Source organism: Brachyhypopomus gauderio, chromosome 5, assembly GCF_052324685.1.
Source record: "Brachyhypopomus gauderio isolate BG-103 chromosome 5, BGAUD_0.2, whole genome shotgun sequence".
In the NCBI taxonomy this organism is placed as follows: domain Eukaryota; kingdom Metazoa; phylum Chordata; class Actinopteri; order Gymnotiformes; family Hypopomidae; genus Brachyhypopomus; species Brachyhypopomus gauderio.
Genome location: NC_135215.1, coordinates 3,075,844 through 3,090,559, shown reverse-complemented (window position 1 = coordinate 3,090,559; position 14,716 = coordinate 3,075,844). Strand labels below are relative to the sequence as shown.

At 38.9% G+C, this 14,716-nt stretch overlaps 1 protein-coding gene across 2 annotated transcripts; it reads left to right on the top strand.

Annotated features, from left to right (window-relative positions):
* Positions 1 to 4,739: 4,739 nt before the first annotated feature.
* tnnt2e (troponin T2e, cardiac) lies at positions 4,740 to 9,694 on the top strand. 2 transcript variants are annotated; one of them, XM_077004925.1, is made up of 14 exons: positions 4,740 to 4,753; positions 4,899 to 4,919; positions 5,162 to 5,182; positions 5,704 to 5,727; positions 5,861 to 5,872; positions 6,278 to 6,299; positions 6,389 to 6,449; positions 6,755 to 6,871; positions 6,972 to 7,049; positions 7,145 to 7,258; positions 7,459 to 7,571; positions 7,696 to 7,786; positions 8,358 to 8,395; positions 9,506 to 9,694. In XM_077004925.1, the coding sequence occupies exons 7-14, from the start codon at positions 6,396 to 6,398 to the stop codon at positions 9,549 to 9,551; spliced, it is 651 nt and encodes a 216-aa protein (XP_076861040.1). In that variant the 5' UTR covers positions 4,740 to 4,753; positions 4,899 to 4,919; positions 5,162 to 5,182; positions 5,704 to 5,727; positions 5,861 to 5,872; positions 6,278 to 6,299; positions 6,389 to 6,395; the 3' UTR covers positions 9,552 to 9,694. The 2 variants fall into 2 exon arrangements, with proteins under 2 accessions (XP_076861040.1, XP_076861039.1); XM_077004924.1 differs by lacking the exon at positions 8,358 to 8,395 and adding an exon at positions 8,068 to 8,108.
* Positions 9,695 to 14,716: the final 5,022 nt, after the last annotated feature.

Below are 14,716 nucleotides of genomic sequence, written 5' to 3'. Positions count from 1 at the left end.
TTGATGTTAGTTATCTTTTATTATGAAGAAGATTAAAGGCTGTTTTCCCAGATACAGGTTCAGTCTTATCAACTGTAACTATCTTTAAATGTTATTGAATCTTCTCCATGTTTATCTCTTTTTTTTTAAACAAGACTCTTTGTGTCTGCTAAAATTACTGCAAGATGTGTAACAGGTTTCATTGTCATAATGTATGTACCCCTCCTCCAAACACTAACAATAGACTCAGTGACACCGGCCAATCACGGAGCAGCACTAAGGACACACGGACACCCAGGTCTGTATTAGGTGAGCCGTGTTAGAGTTAGCTGGAAACTGTCTGCATCCTGGACCCTCGAGAATAAGACTCCATCTCTCCTTGTCCAGGTCTGAGGTAAGAGAGGCCAACGGATAGCCTTCTTTTCATCTCTTTTGTGGAATCCCACGCTGGTCTAAAAGCATGTTTTATCTTCCAGTAACCGATACTGACCCAAACGCCAGCTCAAGAGGCAGAGACCGAGCCTTCTGCACTCTCCAACAGGGCCTGGCCACCACTCGCATGCTCTGGGCTTTTCGCTTAATGCTACTTAATGCAGGGACAGTGGCGGGCCGCATTCTGACAGCATGCTACTGACAGCGTTGCATTACGCTTTAGCCCGAGCAGAGTTGGTTAAGCTGCTGCAAAGTACGACTGGATCCGTCCTGAGTGACTCTGAGTGAGGTGGTGTGTGTTTGGACTTCATCAGCACATCACCGCATCATCCTCACACTCATTAGCACGCTCACAGGCTTGTTAATCACTCATTAATCCCCACAGCACTGTATGATAACGTCTTACCTGTGTAGGTCATCTTGACCATTAAGCATTATTCCTGCATGTGTTGGCAGGAGACCTTTTGCCTGAATACCTAATTAGTCGAGTATTAGTGAGCGGTGGTATAATGATTTTATTTTATTTTATTTATCCTTTTTTGTGTAACCGTAGAGAACAAGCATTAGTGCAGTAGTGGGTAAAGTGGCACACTACAATAGTGGTGGCAAATTCAGCCTCACACTAAAAAGACAATGGAGCCCTGCAAGGAACAATGACCCGACCCATCGGTGCCAGTCTCAAAAATAGACAGCAAGGACGTGTGCTCGGTTTACTCTGCAAATAAGTGGGAGGCTTGGATGAGATCAGCCAAGTTCATTGTCTGCAATAACACGTGGCACCTGTTCCAAGCTAAAGTTTATTCTCTTTATAAATAACCGCTAGTCCATCTCTGTCACCTGCTCCGACTCTTTTAAGGCCTCTTAATTTACTGATAATGCAACATCATCCGGGACTTTCATCGTCTTCAGTCCAAACACATTGATGTTTGGACACTTGTTAAACTTCGAAATGGTGAAGAAAATTATTATTATTTGAGTGGAAGCTACTCTAATAATATGTATATAGAATCTAGAAGACCAGGATCATGTCCACGGGAAGTAATTAAACAATAGGGCTTGTCTGGATCTCATTGCATGAAAACACCCAAATGAATTTGTGCGACCAAATGTTTAGCATAACGGGGCCCAATGAGCATAATGGCCATAAAATAATGGCAACTAAAATGAAGTCAGTCAAGGCACAATCATCAACTTTCACAGAACTTTAGTGAACCAATCAAATTTCGAGAAAGTTGCTGTAACTAATCCAGGTGGTCTTGCCCTCAGGAAGTGTGAGACATGTCTGAAACAGAGGAAGTGATGGAGGAAGAGGTGCAGTAAGTATGACTAGAGCACCCTTCGGCATTTTATGTCTCTACATAGTCTGCTATCCACACCATCACCTTTTCCCTCTTGTGTACTCAACACCAGGCAAGCTGTTGTTCTGACTGTAATGCCCTTTGTCTTGTTTTGCTGTGTGTCTTCACCTGCGGCGATGCTGTACATACAGGGAAGAAGGTAAGCTCTCTGAGAAGAAGAGATTATCGTCTGGGATTATTAATAAACTGTTGTTGCAGTGATTCATTTGTGTTTATTTAGTTTATTGTTTAGGTCAGTTTGTCAAGGACTAGAAACAGGAAACATTAATAAATCTATTAAAAAAGATGTCTTAAACCAGGGTTGGGTACCCTATCTGTCATTGATATATGGAAATGGAGAGACAGTACCAGAAGGAAAATTTAATGTGGCTTTCGATTCATTTAATAGCCATAATCATAAGATCTTAGTATTAAAAAATAGAACATTCGTTGTATAGATGATTTCATATCTATACATAGAAAGTTATGTAATGATCTTATTGTGTTATCTGGAGTGTGTCTTATGTCAGTCTAGTGTCAGTTCACATTCAAATGTTTCTCAAACTGCAAAATGTCAATAGAAAAGCCTTTTATAAGTGTGATTTATTTATGGTAATGTTAATTGTTACAAAGGAAATCTTATTCAAATGATGTATAAAGATGCTGTTTCAGATTATATATTGATAGGAAATAAATCTTCTGTTGTGTGGATCTCAATGTTCTGACAAAGGTGATAAGTGCTTTTTGGTTAAAATATACAATAGTCATATAATCCAATACATTCGATTCTCACAGCACATCACCATAACAATGCAAGTGAGCATGTGAAAACTGACCTAAGAAACTTAATTTGCACAAAGTTACAGCTGTACTTGCACAGAATGAACATTTGCCTTTTTCTGCTTTTGGCTGTATCCATCTACTAATCCCAAATCCATCCACTCAGTCGAGGAGGACATTGAAGAAGAAGGTAAAACTCAGCCTTGGCGTTGGTTTGCTGTGACCTGTGTGCTTTCGCTCCTCCCATGTCTTCTACGTCCCTTAGAGAATGCTTGGTTGACCTTTGACCTGCAGGGCGATGCTGAACAGTACCTTCATTTCCTTTGTGGTTCATCGGATTCCTACCAAGTTCCTGTAACAACCCTGTCCTCATCCTGACTCACCGTTTTAAACTGATACACTGGGACACCATTAGCGAACTGCTGTGCAGGTTACTAATGGCCATCATTTAACTGATACCACACTGGGTCGTTCAGTTTTGAGGAGAGTTGCATTAAAAGGACATCATGATTGTGAGCTGCACATAATGCATGGTGTGACAAACATGATGTGTAGCATGGCAGGTATTTGTTAATTTAAAAATATATATCATTTTGTTAATAAAAATATATATTTTTTGATAGAAAGTTTTGACACATATACATCCACCTGTCTATTTATAATATTAGCAACTGTCTCGATTAGCATATAATGGAATTTTCTATGACTAGCATATTCAGGCCATTCCTGAAATCATTTTGCAGAAGCTAATAACGCAACAAAAACATGGTCTAAAAGGGGAGGTTCACCTTATTTCACATTTGACTGAGTGTAAGATTGAACGATTTCTATGCACTTCAGATGGTTTTTACATAAATTATTTACCTCTAACTAGCATTCTTATTTAAAACAATCCTTAAGTGCATAGCCTACTTCTAACACATTTCCAATCAAACCCTGGAGTGTTTTGTTCTGCCTCCAACAACCCAAAACTACCATGAAGACTATAATCTTGAGTCCAATAAAGCTCTATCTATAAGACACCAAATCTCACCAAATTCACAGAACACTGCAAATGAAAAATAGGAATAGATTTTTTTAAATAGCATTTTTTTTCAAGGAGATAAGTGTCAAAGAAATTTACATGGACAAATCAATTAGCATAAGCAGGATTTGCTTATATCATTCTAGTTTAGTTTCCCAACACACATGAACATGTCCTGTTCACACTCATTCAACAGGTCTCAGATAATCTTGGATGAACTTCCAATTTAATTGTTTTTTGTTTGTTTTTTTGTTGGTTTTGATGTAACAATGAACCCTTTTAAGAATTTATATTTTATTAAACCCTTCAGGGTAGTATACATTACTCAGGTTTGACAATTTAAGGAAGAAAAACTGAATTGTTTTCATAAAACTGTTTCTTCAGTGGGCCTACTTCATCCAGTAACTGATCCCGAGCTGATCCATGTTATAACTCTTTTACTGTTGTTTCAAACTAATTATGTTAGATGTTCTCTTACTGCATCTTTTTTATTAATCATACAACCAATCATATTTTCTTACGGTAGTGCCTCCTCCTGAAGTGGAAGGTAAATCTTGAGTCTTGCAACTTTTGATATGCATGTATTTCACATTCACCATGTTGTTTGTAAATTATATCTTTAATGTATCAGCTCATTAATTCATTCATTCATCCATTTTTTACATGTCAGCCCCTACTTATGTTTCCATATTTCTTCTGATTACAATTATATACTGTACCAATAGCAGTTAAAAGTAACTATGCTTGGCTCTGAAATATAATATCTCCACATATTTGAGATTAACAAAAAGACAGTTGAGTGTGCAGCTGCATGTAATATTTTAGAGCCATAACTATGAACATAATACTTCAAATCTCCATGGCATCATTAAAATATGCTTGTAGTAGTAAAGTTTAGAATTTTAGTATTAGTATTTTAATATTAGTAATTTGACACTGGGACATTTGCTTTATTCCTACAGGCCATAACAGTATAACAGTCATTCCTACAGGCCATAACAGTATAACAGTCATTCCTACAGGCTATAACAGTATAACAGTCATTCCTACAGGCTATAACTGCTATACTGCTATGACTACTCAGTAGTAGTATGTAATGCATTACTATTACAATTTCTTTGTATTTATTTTTTGGAAATTCATCGTTCATCATCAAATATTTTTCATATTTTTATATTAGAACCAGAAGCTGATGTAGAAGGTAACGCAATTATGCACTCACATTCAAGTCTAATTTCTATTCTGCATCGTCTGTAGAAGTTCATGACGCATTTGTTTTCATTTTCCCCTTTATTCTACAAAAAGGGTATTTCAAAATGTTCAACTCTTTTCTTTTTTCATATCAGAACCAGAACCTGAAGTAGAAGGTAACATCACAGTTCTGCAGTTTTTTCTACTGTTCTCATTTCCGTTCTGTGTCAGTAGCGTTCGTGACGTATTTGTTCTGGTAAATTGTACCACTGCCACTGCCTTGAAACAAAACTTTTTCATAGTTCGCTTTTGTATTTTACAAATACATTTGACATTTTCAGGACTTCATGGGAAGTTTGTTGTGTCAGATTTCCATAGCATAGACAATATTTAATCTTTTTTCATATCTCCATGTCAGAAGCAGGACCTGAAACAGAAGGTAACCACATATTTACCTTCTGTTTTACCTTTGTAGAATGATCAACCTTTCTATCATTTTTTATTTATTTTTATAATACAAGTTACTGCTAGCAATCACCGCAACACCCACCATGCAGAATACTACAAATAATGCCCATGCTAGTTTTCACCATGTGTTCCAAAAACTGAACCCAATCACCCAGATGGAATGGCGTTATGACGCATTGCTCTTCGCTGTAACGATCCTTCCTGAATCTTTGCGTGGAGCATGTTCAACTATTGCATGTAGGTGAAGGAAGACCAACACGTTTGCCCGTACGACTCGCATCTCGTAATGCACAGAATCATTTGCAAATGGGCTGATGAAGAATCATTGTCAGCTACTGTTATTGCCAGTCAGAACATTGGGTTGTCACTGGTTGAATAAAACCTACTGTGTAGTTGTAATGTGTAATTGTACGTTTGTTGTTATGTTACTTTTTAATCCATATTGTTTTGATACATTTGATACATTTATTTTTTTCTTATTATTCTAAACAGCTCCTGCAGAAGAGGAGGCTGCAGGTAATTTTTATTTTCATACTAGTTTTATTTTCTATTTTGATATTGCATGTATGGTGTAACATGATCTATGTATCTTATAGTCTATACAGACTCTGCCTCTGTCATGACATTTTTATCATTTTTATAATTTCAGAGCCAACTGAAGGTAACTCAAATTGTGCCGTAATCACAGAACAGTAGAAACAGGATTCTGAAATTATAAAGTAAGGAAAGTAGATTTTTGTCACACACTGTAAGCATTTGACATTTTCACCTAAAAGGTAAGCCACTTCAAAAGTGTAAGTTTTAAGTTTATTGAAACTCCTGTAAAAATGTTTAGTCTTCTTTGCATAACTTTACCTCTTCTCACAAGTCAGGTTGCAAATTTCAAACAATATAACAATCTCTTAACACTCTGTTAACGAGGGAATATGGGGTGAAAATGGACAGTACCCAAACAGTTTCTTGGAACTTTAAGATTCAGTATCTGTCAGACACATGTGCTTGTTATGTTTAGATTGTGTAATGGAAATGCTAATAATAACATAAATGTTTATATTTCCTGATACAGATGAGCTAAAGCCAAAGCCAAAGTAAGCACTTCCTTGAACTAATTCAACTACCTTTCACATATATAAACTGTCGTGAACTGTGCTAAGCTCATTTTCATGGAAAATTGCAGGTCGTTCATGCAAAATATTGCGGCTCCAAAGATTCCTGAAGGAGACAAAGTGGACTTTGATGTGAGTTGTCTCTAGTTTAAGATTTTTAAAAGTTTTGGCTAAATCTTTTTACAAGTGTAGTTGTATTGCAATACATGTGAAATCAGATATCACTACTTCAAATGACCTACTAGGCCTACCATATCCTTAATACTGTTATAATACTACTGTATAATATTTTTTTTATCAGTTTCTTCAAAATGGTTAAGGTTAGAAGTATATTTAGAGTTTGATTTGTATAGTACCAAACTCGATGTAACATTACAAATAATGTGTGTCTGTGTTTGTGCTTATGTGTTTGCATGTGTGAATTGCGTAAACGTCAGGATATCCACAGGAAGCGTCAGGAGAAGGATTTGTCCGAGCTGCAGTCCCTAATCGAGGCTCACTTCATTCAGAGAAAAAAGGATGAGGAGGAACTCATTGCACTCGTCAACAGGATCGTAAGTGCTGGTGTGCCCATAAGACCCAGATGAAGTCTGTCCCGGCTGATTAGGGAAAAATAGCAACGCTCCTGCTCCTTTCTCCTGGGACTACGTGCAGGAGAAGCGGCGTGCAGAGAGGGCGGAACAGCAGAGGATCCGTGCGGAGAAGGAAAGAGAGAGACAAGCGCGTCTGGCGGTGAGTGGCCGGTCTCCGGGGCGCACCGCTATCCCAGCGTCCTTTGGTGTTGCGCCGTGCGAAGGAAAGTCTCTGTCTCTTATGACTCTCCACAGGAGGAGAAGGAGAGGAGAGAGCAAGAAGAACAGAGGAAGAAGCTGGATGAGGATGCCAAAAAGAAGAAAGTTCTCACCAACATGACACAGCAGTATGGTGGACTGCAGCAGAAGGTGAGGACTCCAGAGATTATATAGTGATTGTTTAAAACAAGTAAATAAGGGCACAACTCTCTTTGAACATCTACGTAGCTCTCAGTTGTGTTCCTCTGCTGGAACTTCTACTACACCCCTGGCTAACAGCCTACGTTAAAGCTCATTCTGTGTGGGACATCTTTTATCTTTTATCTCACTCTGAAATCAACCCCTGATAGATGGAGGGCCGTAAAGGGGCGAAGAAACAGACCGAGAGGGAGAAGAAGAAGAAGATCCTCGCTGAGAGGAGAAAGCCACTCAACGTCGATCATCTGTCCGAGGACAAACTGAAGTGAGCCGCTGCCCTCATACGCAGCCTGTCCCAGGACCCATCCCCACCCAAACCTTGGGCTTACCCTCCCCATCAGAGGGTTTTGGAAATACCTGTTGGCTGAGTTTCTGACTTCGCTCTGCAGGGAGAAGGCCAATGAGCTCTGGCAGTGGATGATGCAGCTGGAGGCTGAGAAGTTTGACCTCGGCGAGAAACTTAAGAGACAGAAATATGACGTAAGTACTTTGTCGAGTTTCACGACTTGCAAAGTACACTTGAAATGAATGTTTGAACCCCCGGAACTTATGACACTGATTATATTGGTGTCATATGCATTTGATCCATTACATTTGAAATGTCTTTGAACAAAGGTGTGAAATAAGCGCTGGCTAAACAGACAATTAAATGTTCATTGTTTTCCTCCCATCAGTAATACAGGTGAAGGGTAGATTCAATTTTGCAGCCATGCACACAGGCACCCATAAATTGCCTGTCTAAATTTGTGACTTGCTTTCAGATCACTCTTCTCCAATCCCGAGTGAATGAACAGCAGAAGTTGTAAGTAGTTGCCAGTGGGGATGGTGACCCCACTGTTGTGTAGCCTGCTGTCAGTAACTGTTGTCAGACTTATCTTGGGTCTGGAGTCTCGCTCGGTTGCTGCTGCGGGCGTAAAACAGGTGACTGGCAGGGTTCGGTCAGGGGCCGGTTCTCCTGCGGACGTCCATGGATCCCCAGGTTACCCCTTTGTGGGCCAATGCGTCTTGTCGTTTTTGTGCTTAGCGAGGCTTCCGTATGTGTTCCTTACAGATCACTCAGCTTCTGGCTCGGGTCAGGGATCACCAGAGGTAAGTACTCTGAGTCACACTGGTCACTTTTCCCTGGTGTTAAAGGATGCTGGGCTGGGAGAAATAAAAAAAACAGTGTTACTGACGTTCTAGTCGGTAACACCCTCGCAGCTATGACGTGACTTTGATTTGCTGATCGGAGAAGAATCATTGCCAATCATTTAGTCTGATTCGACTCTGTTTGAATAGAGAACAAGAGAAGTGAGCAGTTGTCCTGAGCTGAATGCTTATTGACCCAGACCCTTTGAGACCATTAGATGCCTACAGGAGCAAGCTCGGAGCATGTGGGCTAGCTCGAACCCTAAAGCTAGCTGGCATCGAGGGGCAAAAATCTTTAGGATCTGTAAGTGTGATCCTAATATGACCAGTTCCTGTGATTCCTGCTTTCCCTGCCTTCTATCTATTGTAAAAAGATTTAGACAAGGTCATCACAGCACTTATTAAGTCTTGTCCTAGATTTCAAAAAAGACTTCAAACAGTGTAGTCTATGACTAGACATAATGTGTGTCTAGGAAGTTTTAGATACTTTTAATGAACTTATCCTCTATGGAGAGAATAGTCATTAGGAGATGTCTAGCCGATGGATTTATTATTTGGAGAGAGGTGGGGACACTTCAGATTGAATGGTAAGTTTAAAGCAAATTACTAATCTGCCCTTGGAAACTTAACAATCAAAAGCGAGTAATGAAAAAGTTAGAAACTGACTGGGAACATATATGACCATCTTGTAAATGTGACCCTTCTTGTGTACAGAGATGTGCTTTGCATGTTGGTGCATGTACATATATGAACATATATCTTCATAATCTTAACACATGTATCTCCTGTTTTAATTCTGCTTTTTTTTTGTTTTGTTTTAAATATAGTTATCAAAACTTAGTATTTTTAAGTTATTCCAAATAAACTTTTCTTAAGATGTCAAGGTGTAGATAGTTGCCTTATAGTCCGATTTGCAGTCCAAATGATCTTGCTGGTAAAAGGTAACTACTTATCCATTTAACTTCTTCGTTCTTCAAGATCATACACACTTTTTGCATTATGAATTACACTACCCTGGTGATATTATAATAACCAATATGAAGTAATGTTTTCTCTTTTCTTGTCTTGCAGTGCCAAAGGTCGTGGCAAGGGCAAGATGGGCGGCAGGCTGAGGTAAACGTGCAGCAGCCTGACTTATTCTATGACCCGGAAGTGTTTGTGTCACCAGAAGACATTCAGCAGTCACTTCAATCCACTGTACTGTTGGACTGTTCATATAGCACATGTAGAGACAGTAAAGAGAATCTGTGTTGTAATGTTCATCTCATTGTATATTTTTCTCTTCATTATTCATATGTGCTGTCACACTTTCATGTCTTAGTATAAAATATATAATTTTAGGTTTCAACTCTAGATTTGCATTCAATCATTTTAATGACATTGAGCCAACGAAATATTGTATACTTTGCTCTGCATGTGTAAGATTTTTACATTTTTGCACATATTTTCCAAACAAGAATATTAAAACACCCCCCCCCACATTTTCACCCACTAGCTGACATGTACCCTTAAAAACATTGTAGCATAGTTCAAATGCATCGTTTAAAAAGTTTGTTTCAATTGATTCACTTGTTTTGATCTTTTGATAGATTGTGCCACATGTGAAAACATTGTATTAGCTTCTGAAAGTGACTCAGACAAAATAATTTGTTTACAAATAATTCAACAGATGAAAGTACATTTAGTTTATTGGCATTTAGTTTATTCTGGTGAGGGTTTTTAATCTTCCCAGCTGTTTTGAATGTTTATTAATAGATCATATTTCTAGTTTATTCAAAGATGTCCTAAAAATTCCTCATTTGCTCAAGTCTTAATCTTAATCATATAATACATTTGATACTGTGACGGGCAGGGTGAGCAACTAAAAAAGAAGCAATCACGCCAAGTCTCAGGGAAAAAGGATGGTTTAATAGAAAGTGTGCAAACCAAAAACCCGTGCAATAGATCCAAATTAAGGATATAATGACCAGATCAGTCATGAATGACGGATCACGGGCTCCGCCCACCTGAGGGACAAACATAACGTCACAAAACAACAACAACAACAGCCGCTGTGGACGGAGGCGACCGGTAGGGGGCCGCCTCACCATGACAGATACATCTGGTTGGTCCTCATTAGAACCTGATGGGAAAATACATAAGCATTTTATTAAGCCTTTTTATTTTGATTAATTTAAACAAATAAATATATATACATAGACCCATTCAAAAAAAAATTATATTATGGAAAAGTTGATTAATTTCCATAATTCCATTCAAAAAGTTAAACTTCCATAGATTATAAATTCAGGGCCCACAATTTAAATGATTTCAAGTATTTATTTGTTTATTTTTACATAATTTGAGCCTCCAGCTCATAAAACCCCATAACATCCCACAAAAATTGGATTTCAAAAATTGGGGAATACTGTGAAGATATCAGCCCAAAATACTTCTCAATTTTTGCAGAAATCAATAAATCAAAATATGGTACTTTCAAAATGAAATGTCAATCTTCAATACTTGGTAGGGAATCTCTTTGCTTTAATCACTGCCTCGATGTGACGTGACATTGAGGCAATCAGCCTGTGGCATTGCCTGGGAGTTATGGAAGCCCTAATTTTCCTCTTGAGAATACCACATAGATTCTCAATGGAGTTTAGGTGTGGCGAGTTGGCTGGCCAGCACGCAATGTGAAGGCATGGGCATCAAACCAGGCTTTGGTGCTTCTGGCAGCATGGGCAGGGGCCAGGACCTGCTGGAAGATGAAATCTGCATCTCCATACAGATCCTCAGCAGAAGGAATCATGAAGTCCCCTATAACATTCTGGTAGACTGTTGCGGTGTCCTTGGATTTAAGAAAGAAGAGTTTACCAACACCGGCACCAGACATTGCACCCCAAATCATGACAGACTGGATATTTCACACTGGACCTCAAGCAGTTTGGGTTCTGTTCCTCACCCCTCTTGCTCCAAACCCTTGGTTTCCTTGATTCCCAAATGAAAGGCTTTACTTTCATTGGAAAAGAGGACTTTGGTTCACTGGCCAACGGTCCGGCCCTCCTTCTCCTTGGCCCAGTTGAGATGGTTCCTATGTTGTCTCAGGTTCAGAGGTGGCTTGCATTCTGAGAACAGCCAGCCTCCTTAGCTATGAACGTTTGTGGCTCACCTATCCTAAAGAGGGTATCAATGACGGTCTTCTGGCCAGTTGTTATGTCTGCAGTCTTCCCCATATTGAACCAAACTGAGACAAGGGAACCAAACTGAAGCAATTTAATGACACCTGTGGAGGTGCTTTGATTTTAGTAGATGATTAGTGTGTCACACTCAGTTTAAAACATTCATGCCCTGCAAAATTTGGTTTCTTCACAGTATTCTAATTCTTTATATATAATCTTTATATATATATATATATATAAAGAATTAGAATACTGTGAAGAAAACAAATTTTGCAGGGCATGAATGTTTTAAACTGAGTGTGACACACTAATCATCTACTAATGATGAGAACACACCTCTTCACCTGCCTTTTGGAATAATGTCTAGAGAACAACACATTTGTTGACTTGTTAATCCTTAAGTCATTAATACGATTGACTATCAACAATGTCTATATATATACAGTATATATATAAAAATTGACAAAGAAAGGCTGTGTGTATGTGTGGGTTAAGCCCTACTCAGACTGGATTACTTTATCGGGGAGACGTCTATAACTTTTATACGTGTCTTCAGTGATAAATTTGGAAAGAAATAAAACTGCCAGAGTAGGACTGAATTTTCCTGACTGACTGGTTGCTGAGAAACACACTATGAGACTCACTACAGTAATATAGCAGTCTGTTTTTAGATGACATTTGCACTGAAAATCACAAATGAATATCTGGTTGGGACTAAAATATCAGAAAGCTCGAATCTATTATAATGATACAAAATTCTTAATCTACCTGTATCTGAAGGAAAAGATTTTTGTTAGTTTGTTTGTTTTTTGTGATTCCTGTATGTGAAAAGCACCTGGTCAGTGACACAAAGCAGACACTCCTGATCGCTATGGAAGCGCTGATCATGTGACCTGAAAGCCAAAGACACCAAGACGCAAACACAGACAAGAAACAGGTTTGGGAAATACCTGTTGCTATGGTTACTACAATGAATTAGCCTTCAGAAAGGCTGATCGGTTTTCAAACACCGGATGGTTTTGGATTAAGATTAGTTCAACAAATATAACCTTAAACATTACAACAAATGCAATGTTTAATCTTTTAATCTAACCACATGCAGGAGATTTCCAAATGAGAAATTTGACATTGTTTCCCATAAGAGACAGTGGTTTGATATAGTTAAAATATTTTCATAAACAACATACATGATTATGAGTTCTAATTTACAAAAAAACAATTGGTTGGTCCTCATGAGAACCTGATGACATTTTATAAAGACAGAGGACATGCTTCACACACTATATATATTAAATAGTGATACCAAGTTATACCAACTGATAAATATATTGCTGTCATCAGCATCAAAATGAAAGGTCAGTACATTCAATAAAATCTGGTCAATTCCACACCAGAAGATGCTTTGCCCTGAGCTCACACAGCTGGGACTGTGGATCATGCATCCGTACATGTTGGAGGGGAACCCCTCTGCATCCTCAGCAGCTATCTCAGGGTCACAGCAGCGTCTGTGGTAGATCTCAGCTTTCTGGACTGCTAGCTCCCATTTTCTCTCAGCTGATGTTCTTAGGAGTAATAGGAATAAAAAGGAATCTGTATTTTTTTCTGGACACTGAAGATGTTCAGTTGTTTCCCTTTATGAATGCAGAAACATTGCACGCATGCCCAGTTGACCTTGCTGTCCAATACACTGAAAACCCATTGAGTCTTTGCAATGGACGTGGGCATCACTGTCACGTCATCTGCGACGGCCTTATAATGGCTGTCTCGTGCTATTCTCAGCCTTTGGACCTCTGTTTGCCATTCGCCGGCCTTCAGAAATAGATAGAATCTGGGAAAATATAAAGGGATATTGTGCATCTAACTATGATGCCTCTGCCATCTTGTGGTGAGATTTCCTTCAGTAAAATATTTCCATACGTGTCACATTACCAGGTTCATTACATCATATGGCACTAGACAGAACTCTGTGTCCCTTTTGCATAAGCCGATAGACAACAGTGAGATAAGCCTTTGGGAAGTCAAGCCAGACTATTGATAGTGAGTTTTTCCTTAATTTGCTCATCACTGTGCATTTTTAGGTAACCAGATGTCATGGAATCCTGTTTCTTTGAACGTTAGGGTCAGTGAACTTGTCAGAAAGCAGGCAAGATGTTAATATTCTGGTAGTGATAGCGCAATATATATTTTCTTTCCACAACCAAGAGATTTTGCTGAACTGACTGACAATTGGAGCAATCTGTTCAAGACAAAGCAGCAGTCTTCCATAGCCTAGACTTGAGGTTCCTGTTTTTCCTCTATATTACCTTCAAGTGGTGTTTGGCCTTCTCTGGAGTAATGGAAAGTTCTTATAAATCAGATATTTATTGTGACAGAAGGGCCAGCAGCCCGTCCTGCCTGCAATTGTTGGACTACAGCCCTCACTTCCTCTTAGGTGAAGTCTGAAATGTCAGAAGGCGTTGAAGGTTTTGTTGCTGGAAGTGAGAGTGGGCAAATGTCCTTAAGGCGGCTTTCTGTGGGGATCTCCACCCTGACTCAGCTCACTATTCCACTTTTTCTTTTGAACATGCCAGTTTTCCATTCTTAGGTTTCCCCGGGAGGAACGAAGTGATATTAAAGGGGTTCTCAAAGAAAGCCTTCCTTCACCAGGTTCTCCCTTTCCTTTATCCGGATAGTGATGAGTTTATCTCTTGAGCAGTTTGTCATTGATCTAACTCAACGTGCCTTTTTCACCCCTGTTTGATTGGCACCACTTCTCCTTAGGGGCTCACTGCTCTTTTTGCAGCTCAGCTATTTGTTGTTCCCATCTAGGACTTGCTGGTATACATCAAGCCGTAGTTTCTTTCAAATGTCTCTTAGTGCTGTCAAGGATCACATTGAGGTTGGAGCCTATTTTTACACATTTATAAATTGTTTATTTGTTGTCGTTTCATATTTGCATATTTCAATTCATTCATAGATTTTGTTTTTACATGTATACGGTTGCACAAAGCAGCAAATTTCAGAATTTGTGAATATGGTTTCACAAGCTCATGATACACATACCAGTGAGATTTATTCAGAATTGTGCTCACGACAAATGTTTTCTTTGGTCACTCAACATAACAAAACATTTTAACTGAAGCCA